This window comes from Octodon degus, unplaced genomic scaffold (genome assembly GCF_000260255.1).
Source record: "Octodon degus isolate 3935 unplaced genomic scaffold, OctDeg1.0 scaffold00111, whole genome shotgun sequence".
NCBI lineage: Eukaryota > Metazoa > Chordata > Mammalia > Rodentia > Octodontidae > Octodon > Octodon degus.
In genome coordinates this window covers 9,973,998-9,992,399 of record NW_004524687.1, presented here as the reverse complement: position 1 = coordinate 9,992,399, position 18,402 = coordinate 9,973,998, and the positions used below count along the sequence as shown (strand labels likewise).

Sequence of the window (18,402 nt, the reverse complement as noted above, 5' to 3'; positions counted from 1 at the left end):
GCACTGCAGCCAGGAAGCAACACTCAGAATTAAGGACCAGAGCTTCCCCGAAAAGTACTACAGACATCCTCAGTGACAGTGAGGTCCCAAACTCCTCTAATGACAAGAACAGTCAAGTCTATATCAGGAAAGTCAGTGCAACAAGCTTGTCCAGGAGGCTGAACAGTGTATCATCTTGCCCTGCGGAGCGAGGAAGTGATGCTGAAAGTAAGGACCAGAGCTCCCCCAAAGTGAACTGCAGCCATTCTCAGGCAACAAAGTCCCGAGTTCCTTTGACAATGAGAACAGACAATTTCATCAGGAAAGCCAACATGACAAGCTCCTCCAGGAAAACCAAGAGCTCCCTACAGCTTCTAAACTTCTTCCTCTTCAGTTCTGCCTCTTATGCTGCTGGCAACAATTCTTGGTGGGGGTGGACCTACTACACCCAGCACTAAGCTAATTCAATTCAGCTGAGTATAACAAGTTAACCACCAGTTAACAATCCACTACACCATTGTAGCTGGTTTGGTGATCTACATCTGTAATCACATCAGTCAGGGAGACTGGAAAGATAGTCCCAGACTCAACCCCCAGCCTCTACAACAATGAGATGTAGGCTCAAAATCTAATTATAAAATAATAATAATAATAATAATAATAATAATAATAATAATAATGGGTTCAGACTATTGGCAATGGACAGAGCAATCAGTGAGAACAGGCCAGGTGGCTCACATGAGGGTGCACACTCCTGGCAGTGGCAGGAACAACCAGTGAGATCAGGCCACGCCCTGGCAGGGGTTGGTGCAGGTGTAGACGTAGGCCCAGATAAGACCAGCAGTGTTAAAAAATCTGAAGCAGAAGTGAGCAGCCAGCATTTGGAAGGTTAGGTGAACCAGTGTTGAGCTTTGAAACACAGACCCCCGAATAGAAAGCAGGCAGGTCTGCTGCTCTATAATAAAGAACTTTGGACAACTACACCAATAAAAACCAGCCCAAACCACCATATCCAGGGGCAAGATCAGCTCAATACCCCGGACAAATCCCATAGCAGACTTTCCAGGATTACACAGTACAATGCTGGGATCTACCTTGGACATGACCACAGAACTGTAAACATAAGAATTTTACTACTTTTATTCTCCTTTGTTTATCTGATTGGCTATCCTTCTCCTGTCTGGTTGGGTTTTGTCTTGTTCTGTTTTGTATTTCGTGGTTACTTTTCTTTTCTCCCTTTTCTTTTCTGGTCCTCACCACCACCCCATATTTTTCTCTTTATACCATCTTTTTTTTCCCTGTTTAGGTTTCTTACCTTTTTTATTCTCTTCTACTAATATTCTTTCTCTTTCCTCAACTACTTCTTGAACTTATGATACTTTCATGTGAATAGTCTCTTCCCTTTATGATCCACTTCAATACTCATTCACATTCTCCTTCATTCTTTCCCTCCTGCATCCTCCTCTTTCCCAAAACTTTGGTGATCAGCCTTTGACCTCCAGCCTTGATTCTACTACACTTGGCCTCATTCATCACTTTATCCTGACCCTACCCTTCTTAGCCCCGTCCTCTACAAAAGAGTAAAATCACTCTATAAAGGGGAAAATCACTGTGTACAAGTACATGATATATGTCTGATTCTGTTATGTAACTTTAGAGTTTGCTTCTGTGGTTGGAGGTAGCAAGTTAATGGTTAGTTTTTCATTAGTTAAGCTGTACTTGAAATTATTGTTATAACTAACTGTACTACTTTAGCGAAGATGTCACACATGTTATAACCAGTTTTTCTCCCCTGTAACACTGTGATTTTATGGGCTTATAATCACCATCACATCACAGTACCAAAGGATGGGGTGCTAAGCCAAATAGTAACTCTGTATCCTTTACAAATTGGGAAGGCAGATTCTTGGGATAGACATAAGAAACACATTTAGAGGATATGCCTGAAGAACAAACATCTAGGGAAGCCTCAATACTAGTGATAAAAACTATCATAAGAAATTGGCAAGCTTAAACTCAGAAAACTAAATGAAATTACAAAGAAAAAATAGAAAATGGTAAGACACAAAACCAAAATGCAACCCTAACTCCCAGCCCACCTAGGACAAGCCCAGAACACAGTGAGATAGATGAAATTGGAAGTTAAACATTGGAACTTTCTGTAATGATAGCAACAGAAGTTTAAAAAGAAAAAAAAAGTGGAAAAGGCTATAGAGAACATAATCTCTCAGGTACAAAAAGAAATGATGCGTAAAATCAAAGATATTAGAGAAGACACAGATAAAAGAATAAATGAGATTAGAAAAAGGATGGAAACAAAAAATGCCTAACATAGGAAAGAAATAAAATCCATGAAATAGATCCAAACAGAAATCCAGGACATTAAAAATTTCCTTCTCACACTGAACAAAGCTGAGGATAAAGTATGAGATGCAGAAGACAGAATTGCATCTAGATATCATGAAAAGAATGATTTCTTAAAAATAGCAACAGGCCAGGAAAAAAAAATCAAACAGCTACACAGAAGCAAAAAACAAACAAAAATCAACATAAGAATAACTGGGGTCAATGAGAAGGCTGGAGACAGCACATTAAAACAAAACAAAACAAAAATCTCTTCAAAGAAATAATGGCAGAAAACTTGCCAAGCAAAGATAAAGAATCATCCATGACCAAAAATATCTGCACCAAGGCATATAATAATCAAAATTCAAGAAAGGAAGACAGTGCTTTTTAAAAAATTTTCTTTCTTTTTTTTTTTTTTTTAAATGTATTTAGTACAGGGTCGACAGGGTCTTACTACACAGATCAGACTCGCAGTGATCCTCCTTTTTCAGTGTCCCAAGAGCTGGGATTACAGGCACACACTACCACACCCAGTCTCATTTGCTGTCTCTGCAGACCCCACGGATGGGGCCAGCTCGGCACACCGGGGATCAAGTCGCTGTGCTCTGCCTAAGCAGGCACTTTAGTTCACTGAGCCATTGGGCAAGTCTGATTTTTTATGTATTTATGTATTTATTTGGTACAGGGTCTCACTACGGGGCTCAGACTCATAATGATCCTCCCTTCTCAGCCTTCCCAGTACTGGGATTATAGGTGTGTCCCACAACACCTGGTTTCAATGGCCAGCATGGTATGCAGTACCAGAGATCAAACCCAGGTCCTTGTTATTCTCAGGCCTGAGTTCAATCCCCAGTTCCGCCAAGGGAAAAAAAAAAAAGAAAATGTTAGATGAATATGTCTTCTGTTACTAGGGATCAGTTCACTTAATTATTTTTAGCCCAAATTGGACATAAAATTTGTGCCTAACGTTGGCAGTTAAAAAATTATTTGAGTAGCATTATCTAATTGTCATGGGAAGAGTACTTAGAGTTGCACACAGGATATTCCCTGTGATCTACAATTCACCCTCCCCCCTTTTTTTGGTGGAACCAGAGATTAAACTCAGGCCCTTGTGTTTGCCAGGAAAGCACTTATTCTACTGAGTCATCTCCCCAGCCCCTAAAGTTCAGAAGGATTTTTTTGGCTGAGGAGGCCTTAAAGGCAGGTCTGGTAAGACATGAGGATCTGGGGATAGAACCACAGCATCCTGAGCTTGACTGCTTTGTTTAAGCAGGCACTTAAAAACTGAGCTAATGGGCAGGCCCCCTCAATCTCTTTTTTATAAGATTAGTGATACTGGTTTTTGGTGTTTTTTTTTTTTTTTTTTTTTTTTTTTTAAACTCAATTTTAAAGGGAAAACAAAAGTTCAAAAATAAGACAAAAGGAGAGTAAAAACAGTTAATACTTCACATGTCGGTATCATCTAAGTACTTACTCAGAGTACAAGATATGGGCAAGAAAAAGTGTCCAAATAATAATAGCCCAAACTTTACATTTCAATGAACTAAGAGAAACCAACAGTATAGATATCTTAACTATTATATATTTAGTACAGAGTCTATAAGGTCTCACTACACAAATCAAGTTTGTGGTAATCCTCCTGTTTTCAGCCTCTCAAGCTCTGTGCCACCATGCACAGTCTCAATCACCATCTCAGCACACCCCTGGGGGCAAGGACGGCATGGCACACTGGTCCTTGCATCTGCCTAAGTAGGCATTTTAATCCACTGAGCTATCTGGCCAGCCCTACATTATATTTTCTTGAACAACCAATGGATCACAGATGAAAATAAAGAACAAACTAAGACAGTTTTTATAATTAAACTATAATGCTAATACAATACCAAAATTTATGGGATGCAATAAAAGCAGTCATAGGAGGGAAGTTCACAGTGGCAAATTCCCACATCAGAAAAAAGAGTGAGCTCAAATAAAAAACCTTATGTTGAACCTCAAACTTATAGTAAAAGAAGAAGTTAAATTCAAAGCTTGTATGAGGAAGGAAATTTGAAAAAAGTAGAGTAGAAATTAATGTCATGGTATCACAAACAATAGCCAGAAAGACACACAGTAACAACTGTTCTAAGGCTATGGAAAAAACTCAAGTAGAAGAAAAGGAGACTGAGAGATGCAAGAGCAGAGAGGGAAGGGAAATGAAATGGCTAAAAACTGAAAAAAATGTATGTACCAACTCCCCACAATGAAGGTAATCATCATGTATTAAAAACTTGCACTAATAAAATAAAAATTGAGATGATAAATGAGAGCCATTTTGACCATACACTTCTAGTTTCTGTAATAAGGAAACATACAGGTATTATCTCAGTTCTCTTCTGTTGTAAACAAACTATGTCACAGAAAAAAAAATGAAGTCTTACTTTTGTTCAGTTTTGCCAAAGTGGACAATTTCATGGAAAGAAACCCCAAGTTTGCATGTGTAGGCTCTTTTCTCTCTCACTTCTATTATTCAACAAAGGGGCACATCAGAAAGAAAATGTATATGTTTATAACTGCATTTCAAGTGCCTCAACTGCACATTTATACTCAGATAGTTTACTATATCTCATTAGGTACTAGATTTCAGCATTGAGCTTTGAGTGAAAAAATCAGTATAAAATTACAAGTGTTCATATTTCCCATGTATTTTCTTATAAGCATATGAACAGAAGATATAAAAGCGTATGTCCACAAGATTTCATAAATGAATGTTGAAAGCCAAGGTTTCATGAAATCCAAAAGGTAGACATGATTCTAATGTCTATCAACTAATGAATAACCAAAATGTAAGGTATTCATAAAAAAGAGTATCATTCAACCAGAAAGAAAAATGAGTTCATGACAAATACTACATACAAATTAATCGTCAATTTCATTATTAAAAAAAAGACAAGAGAGGGCCAGCAATATAGCTCAGCAAACTAAGTGCCTGCTTAAGCACAGGGACTGGGGTTTGATCCCCAGCACCACATGTTGTACTGGCCTTGCCCCCAAGTGTGCTGAGCTGGCTATCAAGACCCAGAAAGGTAGCACAAGCCTGTAATCCCAGCAATGGAAAGATTGAAAAAAAAAACAGGAAGATCACTACAAGTCCAAGCTGCCAATGCTGTATTCTCACTTGAATGCTTTGAATGACTGACTACATCCAATTTTGAACCTATGTCCTCTGTTATTACTTTTTAACCTTCCTGGGATTCATTTTCTATAAAATAAAGACATTTTCAGATCTGAAGAAAAAAAGGAAGGATAGGAGAAAAGGTAAAGATCATAAAGTTCAATGTAATTTACATTCCTAGACACAAAACTTCCAAGTTGGTCCTTTATGGGAAAGACCTTTCTTTTGTTTTTCTAAATCTTGTGGCTGAGAAAGAATATGACAGGATTACTGCCTTGTAGGTCTGACTCAAAAGTCTACTTTCAGTTACTTTAGAATTGAGTTAGAAAGTACATGTCAAATGAAACAGAGTTCTAGATGCCAACAGTGAGGTAGACTGCACACGTGGAGAAGGCAACCTGCTGTTCCTCAGCAGAAGAAATTGTTGAGATGGTAGCCACATGAAAATATAGGACAGGACAATGTAGTAAACACCTTGTATGACCACACCCATGGTGAATAAGATTTCTTCTCTCTGCAAGCCCATGTACAAGAAGAAATGCAGTAGAGAAGATCTTGGACTCTATTAGATTCAAAGAAAGTAACGTATACAACTACTATTATCACCATCATTTCCATAACTGAATACATTACAGGACAAATCAGGCACACAATAGGCATAGTCACAGGGGCTACTGAGCATGCTTTACCCAGAGGCAGGGAAGTAAGAGTGCCTCTGCGTAAGAGTGCCTCACAGTGTGCACAGCTCAAGACCACAAGCAAGGGATGAGTGTTGCTAAAGGTGAAGAAAACAAATAACTAATTAGTCTAGGACAAGTGACAAAAACTGGAGGCACTTTAGGTTGTTAAGCATTGATAATCATAGTGACCATGATTTTACAGATGGAGAATGCAGCTAAGAAGTACATGGACATGTATAGTCTGTATTCACTACAGAAAGTGAATCTGATGAGAATTTTTTCCTGATGTATAAGGTATTTCAGCATGTACAACAGGAAGAGAACTGGCTGAAGCTGCCCTAAGAAAGCCAGGAAACCAAAAGGGATAAATAGAAAGAGGTGAATACATGTGAACAAGCATCACTGTTGTACCTGCTGACATCCAAAACAAAATGAAGACACAAGGATAAGAACGGAAGCTGTAGCACAGATGAAATGGTACTGTAACCACACTACAAAATATTTTAAAAAGTCTGGTTTTTTTTTCCTTTAGAGACAAGTGGCTTCCTAAGGCCAAAGGCAAAAACAGCTTCCCCCACCTCTCCTTAGCTCAGATGAATGAGCAAAATATGCAGAAGCTGATTCCAGGAAGCATACAGCAAGTTTTCTTTCCATAAGAAAGAGTGCAATGAGGTAAAGATAGCTAAAAGTGATGAAGCAATTGTGAAGACCGGCATTATCTGCATGTGCTCCCCCTTGCCCCTCTGTTTCTTACTATAAAGACCCTTGCTCACCTGTTAATAGACAATGACCTGAGGTAAATAGGCCCTTCATCTCCTCCGAGCTATGAATATATCCTTTATTTTCTCCCACATGCATGGCTTCTTTGAATTTGGGCAGCAGGGAGATGGATGTGAACTTATGAGCCTGAATGACCAGTACCAGTTTGGCTGACACTAAGTTACGTGAGCTCCTGCCCCTGAGAAGAACGCATTCTGACAGTCTCTTGGGTAAAGGGACTGACTGCTCCTGCCCAGCAAAGCCAGTGGTCAGCATCTCAAGGACATGGGGCAGCTGCTCTATATACTTTTTCACTTGGAAATCTCCCTCCTTTCCTGTTCATAAAATCAGCTGCCTATAAACTCTTGTTGGTAAAACAATAAAGGTGGTTTGGGGAGCTGATGAGTTCTATGTGTTTTCCCTTTACAAGGCTCATTCCAAGAATCTACTCTCTCCACAACTGAGAGCTTCCCTTCAGTGATTCACTAGTTCCATCTGGGCAACATAAGAATCTTCACTATTTGGGGGCCATTTTAGACATACTAAAAGTCATTTGGGACTACTGATTGGTCATCCATGGTGTGGTAAGCACCTTTACCACTTGTGGGCACCAGGGCCTACTGTGGGTAATTTTGGGGGCACTGATTGATGTAAGAAGAGTTAAGAGGAAGATAAAATTTTCAGCCATCTTTTTTCTTGAGTACTCATTTGTTCTGCTATTCTCCTTTGCTTTCTTTTTATGTTTTTCTTTTATGTATTTAGTGCAGAGTCTCACTGCACAGCTTGGACTTTTAGTGATCCTCCTGTTTTCAGCCTCCCCAGTGCTGGGATTAAAGGCGTGTGCCACCACACCTGGTCTCTGCTGGCTCTGGTACCTGTGCTTGCCTAAGCAAGCACTTAGTCACATGAGCTATCTTTCTTTCTTTTTTTTTTTTTTTTGCGGAACCGGGGATTGAACTCAGATCCTTGTGTTTGCCGGTCAAGCGCTTATCCTACTGAGCCATCTCCCTGGCCCCCTCCCATGAGCTATCTTGCCAGCCCAAAAATCCACTTTATTGTTTTTTGTTGTTTTTGTTTTGTTTTGTTGTTTGTGGTATGAGGACTGAACTCAGGACCTTGTACTTGCAAGGCAGGCACTTATGCTGTTGAGCTCTCTCTCCAGTTCCTATCTTTCTCTTCTTGTAGAATCACCTTTATTTCAGGAAAGGCAATGCAGTTTGAGTATTATATAGATTACACAAGACTTTCCAGGCTTCAAGTTGTTTTGAGGTTGCTTTGTAAGCCAACATATAATAGTTCAAGGTTCTTGAACCATTTCTTGAGGAAAAAAAAACTTTTTTAACTTAGATTTTAAGAGGATAAAGACACCGGTTGTGTATTTGAGAAGCTATATATCAGTACTCAGGATTGTGTGATTTTAAAATGTTATCAGGACTGCTTTCTTAAACAAGAGTCATTGAACAAGACTATAGCTTCTACTTTTACTGGTTATTTTACTTGGCAGAAGTTGAGTTGGCTAACAGGCATTCCCTATGTCTTACTACAATAGAGAAGTGGAAGCAACTAAAAGTTTATTTGATTTAATAAAAGTCCATTTGAGAGCTTTGTCTAAGTTAATTAATGTATTCTTTGCCTCTTAAAATGTATAAAGGCTGTATCTGGAGCTATAAAATATATTCCAGTCAAGTAGCTTCCTTAGAGTAAGGGTATAAACACTCTCCCCAACTTCTCCTCAGCCCAGATAAATAAAATATTCAGATGTTGACACTAGGAAGCCTGGGGCCCAGTTTTCTTTTCACAAGATAGGGAACAACGAACTAAAGAAGCTAAAAGTGGGAGAGCAGGCATAGTGATCTGCATTATCTCTCTGTGCTCTTTCTCCCCGCTGTTCCATAGACCTCTGCCCACTTATAAATGGGTTCAGGCAAATAGGCACCTTTATCTCCCAGGAGCTAGGTTAGAATAAATCCTTTTACCCTTTTGCATGAGTATTTGGCCACTTTGATTTGGCAAGCAAAGGAATCTGAGCATATGTGCCTAAGTAACAGGTAACCATTTCACAAAAACTATTTTAAGGAGCAAATTTTTTTTGTGCATTACTTCATTACTCTGTCTCTTTCCTCACCTATTTAATAATATTCTTAGAATAAGCAAAAGTTAGCAACTAATTAAAATTTTCTAACATTGACTACAAGTGCATGCATTTGGTGCTGTTGCAGTCAGACATAAATGATTAAGCCTCTCACACTGTGCATATACTGTGTAAACATATTTGAAATGGGATGGTATATAAAATATTTCCTTTGAATGTGTTTCTTTTTTAATTGATTATTAAAAATTTTTGGTTTAGATTTAGTTTCAACTTGTACTATTGGAATATGCTATAAGACTACATTAATGAGACATGAAAAAGTTCAGTGGTTCGTAGTTTAGTACACTGTTAAGGTAACTGTTAAGATACCTGAGTGTCCTATAAACTACATCCTCTATGATCCTGGACATAATCAAATTTTTTTCTAAGAATGCCACAGAAGTCTCTCTACAGACTTTAGTAGAACCCCTAGTAAGTGAGGCTAAGGGTCCTATATAAGAACCAATAATAAAGGATATAAAGATGACTTCTTGAAGGTATGAGATGACTTTATGTGGTTAACTCCAACTCTCGGACAATTTAGAAGAAAGGCCCCCTTATGTTGGGAACAAAGAAATCATTCCTATTCTCATTGGCCTAATTCTATTACATACTTGGGATGGACACTCTCATAACTTTAGAGGCTGAAACTGGTTTGCAACAGACTGCCTTAACTACTCTGGAATTAGATGTGATACTTCCAATGGCACTCACTGGCCCTGTAGAACTAACATGTTAGACACAGTTAGATAACTATAGTTTCCAAATTTAGTAGACTTCATTCTAATTCACTTATAAACTATGTATTACATATAGAGTATTAAAAAAGAATATATTTTTCCAAGTAAGTAGAGAAATTTTACAAAAATTCTATCTTACTTAGAAAATACAAGGGTTGGGGTGTTAGCTTGGCAGTCCAAGTGCCTACCTGGCAAGTGCAAGGTTCTAAGTTCAATCCCCAGTAACATGTGCTTTGTGAGCCATGAAACCAGGCATGGTGGCACATGCCTGTAATCTCAGTGCTGCAAAGGCCAAGACAGGAAGATCACTACGAGTCCAAACTTTGTAGTGTGACCCTGTACCAAAAGAATACTTTTCTTAAAAAAAGTATTGTCTTCAATGTACTGAAGAAAATTTTAAAATTATGGAGAATTAACAACTTTAAAAATGTCATGTAATTTCTTTCCTCAGTGCAAAGTGGTCAAAGGGAACTGAGGACAATAGATACATTAAGCCTGTGCTGTACAACTGAACCATATTCCCTGTTTTTTTGGGTTTTTTTTTTTTTTTAATGTATATAGTATAGAGTCTACAGGGTCTCACTATGTAGATCAGACTCATAGTGGTTCTCCTGTTTTCAGCCTCCCAAGCACTGTGCTACCTGGCCGGCCTTAAGAAAGTTTTATAAATGTAACTTTTTTTTTGGTGGTACCAGGGATTGAACTCAGGACCTTGTGCCTGCCTGGCATGCACTTATTCCATTGACATACCTCCCTGGTCTCCATATTTTCTGTTGACCCATATGTTTTTCAGGCAAATTTCCATCTTTCCTCTTATTTCCAGAGTATTTAGTGAAATGCCCTTACAAATACTTATGGTAACAATTTAAAATATATTCCCAAAATTCAAATTAAATATCTTTCAGTTAAATATGCAGATTCTGAGATATATATTTTGCATACACTTTAAGAGTAAAATACAACCATTAATTAATAAATAATGTAGGCACCAATATATGGGAAAAGATGAATAGATGGGGTAACAACAAAAGTCAATGCAAAAGAGAAATATTTATAAAGAACATGGACATTTTAATTTGCAAGACAGAACCATGAAGATGGAATCATGTCCATGCTGGACATCAAAGTTTGATTCTGTTACACACAGCTGCTGGAATGCTGGGATTACATGGCACAACACTGCACCTAGCCAACTGAGGCAACTATAAGAGAAATAAAAACAAAAATTAATTTGTTATTGAAATTTAGGTAGTATAAATGAATGTTAGAAATAATATTTCTCAAACATGGTATATGGAAAACAATGCTAAGGAATCAAACAAGATGGGAAGCAAGTGAAACGACTTTCAAAAAAAATTTACTTTTGTAAATTCATCTCCCAATGGGCTTACAATTGTTTCATTGAAACTTTAAAATATTGATCAACATGTCACACACACACACACACACACACACACACACACACACACAGATAGATAGATAAATAGATAGATTTGTCATAATGAATATGTTTGTTATGCATACAAACATAGCAATGCTATCTTAAAAGTTGATTATGCTCAGCTGCCTGAACATTATATGCCTATATTTTTTTAAGTAAGTAATATTTGAAACTAATTTCATCAAGTTTATCTTCACCTAAAACCAGGCAACACATTTGCCAGAAAAGATAATCATACACCTTTTATACCAAGGCTTGTAGATTTTCAAATCCAGCATAATACAAGGTTTTACTAAAAAAGTATCTCATATTGGCACTTAGCTTAGTGGTGCCATACCTTTCTAGCCTGTATGATGCCCTAAACTCAATCCAGAGTCATTGTGTGTGCGTGTGTGTGTGTGCACATGCACACACACATGCATGCATGCACGTGCACACTCACATTCTTTTTTGGGGTTTTTTTTTTTTTTGCAGAATCGGGGATTGAACTCAGGCCCTTGCACTTGCTAGGGAAGCACTTATTCCACTGAGCCATCTCCCCAGCCCCTCACATTCTTTATTATAACTAGTTTTTATTTTATCAAAGATAAGGATGGTTCAATATTAGAAATCTAAATTAATGAAGAATAACATCAGCAATTATTTGAATCTTGACTTAAATGTATTTTCTAAATCTTAATTTTTACTAATTATTTCTTAAAAGGCTCTAATCTTAAAAAAAAATCAGAAGACTCAATAACAAGATACAGCACTCATACCATAAAACTAACACATAAAACACTGAATGGAGACACTCAACATGAATGTTTTAGGATCAGAAATAAGTCAAGGACATTCACAGTCTCCACTGTTCTGTCACATGAAACCAAAACTCATGTGTGGTATTGTAAAGCAAGAAAGACAAATAAGTAATATTAAGCACTGAAGTGGTGGAGATGAAATTACTATCCAGAAATGATAAAACTATCAAAATATACCATTTGAGAAAACTGATAAGAACATCTATCTTGCCAGGAGAGGTTTAACTGGAAAAAATTGTTTATCACAGTTTTACTACTCACTAAAACTATGATAGTATAAAAAAACTAAGTGATTTCCAATCACCGCATGTACTATAAAGAAGCTCTCAAATCTTTTTCTTAAAGCCAATACACACTCAGTAACTACAGAGAAACCAAAAGATCTTTTGTTTATATCTGTTTAAGAATCACTTTTAAATTTACTAGAGGTCAAAATATAAAAAAATATTTTAATAGAAATAAAAGTGCAACTATCTACTTATGACATGTAAATATGATGAACTTTCAGGGAAGCAACTACTTCATTTTAAAAATACATGTAATTAGAAATTTGAAGTTGTACCAGTTTTTGTAAACAAGTCTAATGTCAGCCTTGAAAAGAGAAAATTTCTATTCAACTGCTTCTCTCAGTTTATGCCAATATTTTGTTTTACGCAGGAAAATCTTCCTCATATATCACTGCAAGGAAAGGATTCTGTAGGCACCTAGAAATCTTCATACCCTGCCAGACATTTGTATATCTCTGTAAAATATTATCAACATCTTCTTTAAAATTCAGCAACATATTCAAAAATACTACTCATGATTAAAATTTGATAGCCAGGCATTTTGGTACAAGGGAGTCTGAAAAAGGGAGATCACCACAAGCTGAATGCCAGTCTGAGCTATGGAGTCAGTTCCAGGTCAAGTGAACTGTAGATTCAGATCCTCTCTCAAAAAACCAAAAGAAAATAATTGGAGCACATGATTAACACATGTAGAGAATAAGGTACAAACACAGATTTGATGATGTGATATGCCATAAATACTTCAAAGTATATCCTTAATAGTGCTACACAATACCAGTAAGTCAACAATAAACGTCACAAAATCATTCTAGAATTCCTTTTTTAAAAAACACAGGATAAGACATTATTTTTCAAATCTCAAATAAATATAAAGAGGAACCTTATTCATTTCCATATGTTGGGACACTATAAAGTTACAGTTATTTAAATCTGAACATCAGACAATATGTAGACACAGTAAATTTAAAAGAAATATCAAAAAATACTGCTTTCTTCTAAACTGAGATTTGCTTAAGCTGGTAGTACCAATAAATACAAAGAGGTAATTAACCATTTATTAATGGTAGTAAGTTGTACACTTTATGGGCCAAGTAAAACTGAATTTTGTATCACTAAGAAAGACGTACTCTACTCAAATATGACTAAATATGAAAATGTGAAGTATAAAAGAAAGTAAAGAAAACGACTTTCTGATTTAAGAGTGGAGAAACTTCAGAGATAAATTTCTGAAGCCAAAAATGTTAATATGACTTTGAAAAGAAAAAATGTAACAGGATTTCTATTCAGCAGAGAAAATCATTGATGAAATTAAACTGCAGCTGAAAAATTGCAGAAGGTATTTTTATTCTTTAAAAGTGACACAGAAATATACAGAAAAAAGAATTTAATTGAATAGTATCCCCATCACATGTCAGTATATAAATATAAAATTGATACAAGGGCTTACACAGGAAAGAGAAAAATAAAGACCTAAAAGAAAGATGTTATAAAAAACAGAAAAATGGAAATGAATCTCAATTCATATTCATAAAATTTATCAAGTCTGAAATACTCTAGTGTTGTTGATTATGAGAAATAGAAATTATTGCCTACTGGTGATGGAAGAATGAATAGTGCATATCAGGTTTTAAATGGATATGCACTCTGTGAACTAGCAAACATGCTCTTGAGCATTTATGGCATTTTCTCAAATCTGTTTTTAGTACAGTAAAAAAAAAAAGATGTTTCCTGTGGCACTTACGTCATTAACAGAACTCAAAAACCATGCTTTCTCCTATCTGTGAAAATGGCAAATAAGGGGCTACAGTGAATCCACACATTTTTGGAAACTTGAAATCACCAGTGGCTGAATTTTTCTGCCTTTAGCAGGTTCAGTAAACACACAAGCTCCTGAGTGGTATGGAATCCTGAGAGAACAAAAGGAAGAGTTCAAGAGCTGCCATCTCTCTGCCTCTACACCGAAACCCAAGCTGAGTGATCCAACCCAAATAATTTCCAGTCTATACTTGAGTACATTCTCTCTTCTGGTCCTCCTCTTTAAGCTGCCTTTCAGATCCTAGTAAAGTTAAAACCAGAAAAGGACCCTTTGCTTGGTGTGCTATGATGTTACACACTGGGAGTCTAAAGCCAGACTAAGAGTCCCTTGAACTAAAGCTCTGTGCTTTATCCCAGCTGTGCTCTTCTCCACTGGCCATTCCCATGACCGCCTCCAAAATAAAAACAAAAGACAGTTGTCCACAGAGTTTGAGGAATTCTGAACTCAAGGGAATTTCAGGGATTGTAGGATCCAGCTACATAGGGAACATACAGCAAAGTCTTATAGTTACATTGTTACCTAGAGAAATGTAAGTCACTAAAAAGGAAAAATGGTCCCAAGACTTGGAGGAGACTATGCTAGACAAACATAACCTCAGCCTATTAAGGGTAAGGAAGAGGCAATTGGAAAACAAGATAGAGCAAAATGGAAAATCAAATATTTTCTCCAAAATTAAGGCAGATAGAAGGGTTCCCAGAATCGACATAAAATACAAGGGGGAATGTTTTTCCTTTTGCATTATATATTCTTGGGATGTTGTGGTTAAATTGCTCGGCACTGTCTGTTTATTGACAATTTCTATCCTATTGCCTTGTCCTGATAAAGCAAGGTAGACAGTAAGAGTAAAGGGATGTACAATAATCTATAAAACAAAATATACAGATAAATGACCATCCAGCACAAACCCAGAGTAACGCTCTCTTATCCAAACCACTCATTCTGTGTCTCAGTTCCTCAAGAGAACCTAAGTAATACATTGCTCAACACAGAAAACTACTAGTGAGTTTCATATTCTACAAAGGACCACTCTGGCTGTTTACATTTGGTGTCCTATCATACTAACAGAGCAGAGATTCATTGCTATGCTCAGCATCTTGAGCAAATATTGTGAATATACCACTTCTGTGCAAACAATAAAATTCAAAAACTGAAGTAAATTTTCCATTGAATACTAACCACTGTTTCTTTTATTCATTGGTACTGGCAGACTGAACTCAGGGCTTGAGGATGTTGCACAAATTACATTAAATTGGCAATAGAGCCCCAGTATTTTTACTTTATGTTGGTATGTGTCTTGCTCCATTGTCCAGGTTGTCTTCAGAATTGCAATACTGTGCCTCAGTGTCCCAATGCTAGGATGAAAGTTGGGTGCAACCATGTTTCATTAAAGTTTCACTTAATCAAACATTTCAATCCTGGTTATAGCTGTAAAGAACTGGCATCTTAGCTAGACATGTTAGTACATGTCTTTAATCTCATGAGTCCAGGAGGCTAGAATGAAATTAGAAGTTCACAGCAGCCTGGACAACTTAGTAAGGCCTAGTCTTAAATTTAAAAAACAAAATATTACATAGGGTAAGGAACATAATTCAGAGCAAAGTCCTGGGTGCAACCCTCAGTGCAATAAGAACATCAACCATGCTTTGCAATCTTTTGTATGGCGGAGAAATCTCTTCCCATCCCACTTAGATGATCATACCCAACACTTAAGCCTACAACAAGAACATTCTTCTAACTTACAGTTCTTCCTCAAAAATTATTAGGTTAACTGATTAGTGGTAACAGGACAATTTTATCTAACTTCTGACTACTTATCCTTAAGGCCTGTGTTCTTTGACCCATTCTTAGATTTGAGCCATAGCACAATTCTTGTATGTCACACAAAACAAACTCTGACCTAAGGAGAATGTTTTCTCTGTTGTAGATGTGGTTGTCATCCTTACCATCACCTTCTCTTTGACTTTCTTTTTCATCCCAACAGAGAAAACCTTTATTCCTAAGCATTCTTATGCCCACAGACCTCACATTTAGGGCTTTACCCCTAGTTAATATAAAGCCCACCTCAAAGGAGATTTCAACTTTTAAAACATTGTCTACACAGCCTAATGTCTATGGTAATTAATGAGATGACCCCCTTCTCCCTTTCCACTCCTACCAAATCACACCTCCTTGTTGCTGCCCAAGTTCAATAAATTTCAAACAGGTAGTCCCTCTAGAAACACTCCTTAGCAGGAACAGCCTTTCCTGCCTCAGCTAACACAATAACATGTTGTTCAGCATTCTGAACTCTATGAAAAGTCCTCACTTAAACCATCTGTTAGAAAAGGCACCATCAAAACATTAAGATAATAATTCTTGTCTTGATTGCTGTGCACATGACAGAGAAGTTCACTGCATTCATGGCAAGTTCTACAGCACTGAGTCACAACAAGAATGATAAACCTATCTTTGAATTCTCATGACATTCATCAACTGTCATGAGTGTGACATGTGGACATTTTTGTAATTTTGGAATTCATTCTCCTCATGAAGGGACATTGGTCTGAGGGGCTAAATTGTTGGTTTAAGATCTTGTATCACTGACATATATAAAAGTGAGGTCCACCATTTCTTCTGGAGGAAGGAATGAGACTATGGAACTAGCACACTATAATTCCTCCGGCTCTAACCCTCACTTGAATCTTCTCACAGCTCCCACTCTCCCCACACAGGTGGAGACGGCTGGGGCTGCCTGAGACTGCATTCCTGGCTGATGGGGTAATTCTGGGGAGATGTTGTACTGGGTACCCAAAATAGGTCCAAGGCCGGAGGCTCAGAGGTTACACAGCGCTAAAGGAGGAGAAACTCAGAACTCCGCAGCTTGCAAGGAGGCTCCGGCTCGCCATTGCTGGTTCCTACCACTTCCGGGTTAACCTCACCCCTGACATCCCAATCCGTCCCGTCTCAGGGCACCCATCCCACACTATTACCATTGCGTGGCTTGAGGGTCTTCCAAGGTCCTCTGCACGCGGGATGCAGCCAGTAAAAATCCTAATGCAAAGCAATGTAGCTAGGTCAGCTGGCTCAAAAACATGCTCACGATCTGGGCTTTACAGCCAAGAAATAGAGCCCGCCTCCCTTGGCCCACCTGATTGGACAGCTCCTACAGCTTTCGTCTTTAACACTGATTTGCTCCCACTTCACAGTCTGCCCTCTGAGCTGTGGCAACAGAAACACAGCGACAAGAGAAACAAATCCCTACTAACGTGAGTGGTGCTCAAATGGTAGAGTGTAACCCAGACACTTGTAGAAAAGTTTCTCTCCCAGCATACCATCCTGCCTAAAATGCATTTAAGGAGAGCTTTTGTCAGAGCTGCCGGTTGTTTATTTTGTTCTGTTTTAAACAGGGCCTCATGTCTGTTCTTAAACTCATTCTAGATCCTAAGTGGCCTTGATCTCACCAGCCTCCTTACTGCTGGATTTACAAGTGTGCACCACCACTCCTAGTTATTCGTGCATTTTTATTACAATCAGTGGCTGTTCGTGTGTGCTGATCCTTAAAATGTGGTCACACGAATGCTAAAACAATTTCATAGTTAATACACCATGGAAAAAAATCACTGAGCAAATGCCATGAGTCTCAGCAAGGCCAGTGCACTATGGGATAGAGGAAGGGTTAATAAAAGAGGTGAAAAACATGCAGTAAGATAGTTGGTTTCATAGTCAAAACTTTTTCACATTGCATCTCTCAATTTACTCATGTTAATAAAAAAAAAGTGTTAAAAGCACACAATTAAATACATCCAACTCCTCCCGTTGAGGAAAATATTTTCAGACTCTAAACACCCTATGTCCTTTAGTTCACTCCTCACAAGTTGAAATCCTTTGTCCTTCAACACATTAATATATCCCTACAAAGAAAATCCTACCAGGTATCATATGATACTCTTGATCAGTATCTTGTTTGGCATGTAGAGTGGATAGAGCATACTTCTGATGGATTCAGGTGCATCATGGAGCAGTGACAATATGGACAATCTTTTCCCTTTCTGTTCTTTTCTGGTACATTTTGCCCCATACTTCCATAATACATACCATAAGGTAAAATAAACTATTTATTCTTAAATTGTGTATGTCAGGTATTTTATATTATAATGAACCTATGAAATCAATAGATGTCTGAAAAAAACACAAAGTGTAGCAACACTTTCTTTAGACTATATAAATGAGGTTTCTCTATGACTGTTCATCATAGATTTGTTTCATATGAATGTAGTTCACTATGATTACAGC

General features: G+C 37.6%; 1 protein-coding gene across 4 annotated transcripts in view; it reads right to left on the bottom strand.

The window, feature by feature from the left end:
- Positions 1-18,402, bottom strand: part of LOC101570057 (zinc finger protein 709-like) — a 40,049-nt gene that overhangs the window by 14,225 nt on the left and 7,422 nt on the right. The window contains exon 1 of one of the 4 annotated variants that reach the window (XM_023699111.1): positions 17,100-17,212. The exons of the other annotated variants lie outside the window; for them this stretch is intronic. Within the exon in view, the coding sequence (XP_023554879.1) occupies positions 17,100-17,102 (3 nt within the window). The 5' untranslated portion in view covers positions 17,103-17,212. Of the gene's footprint in view, positions 1-17,099; positions 17,213-18,402 lie in introns of those variants that run through there. 4 annotated transcript variants of the gene reach the window in all.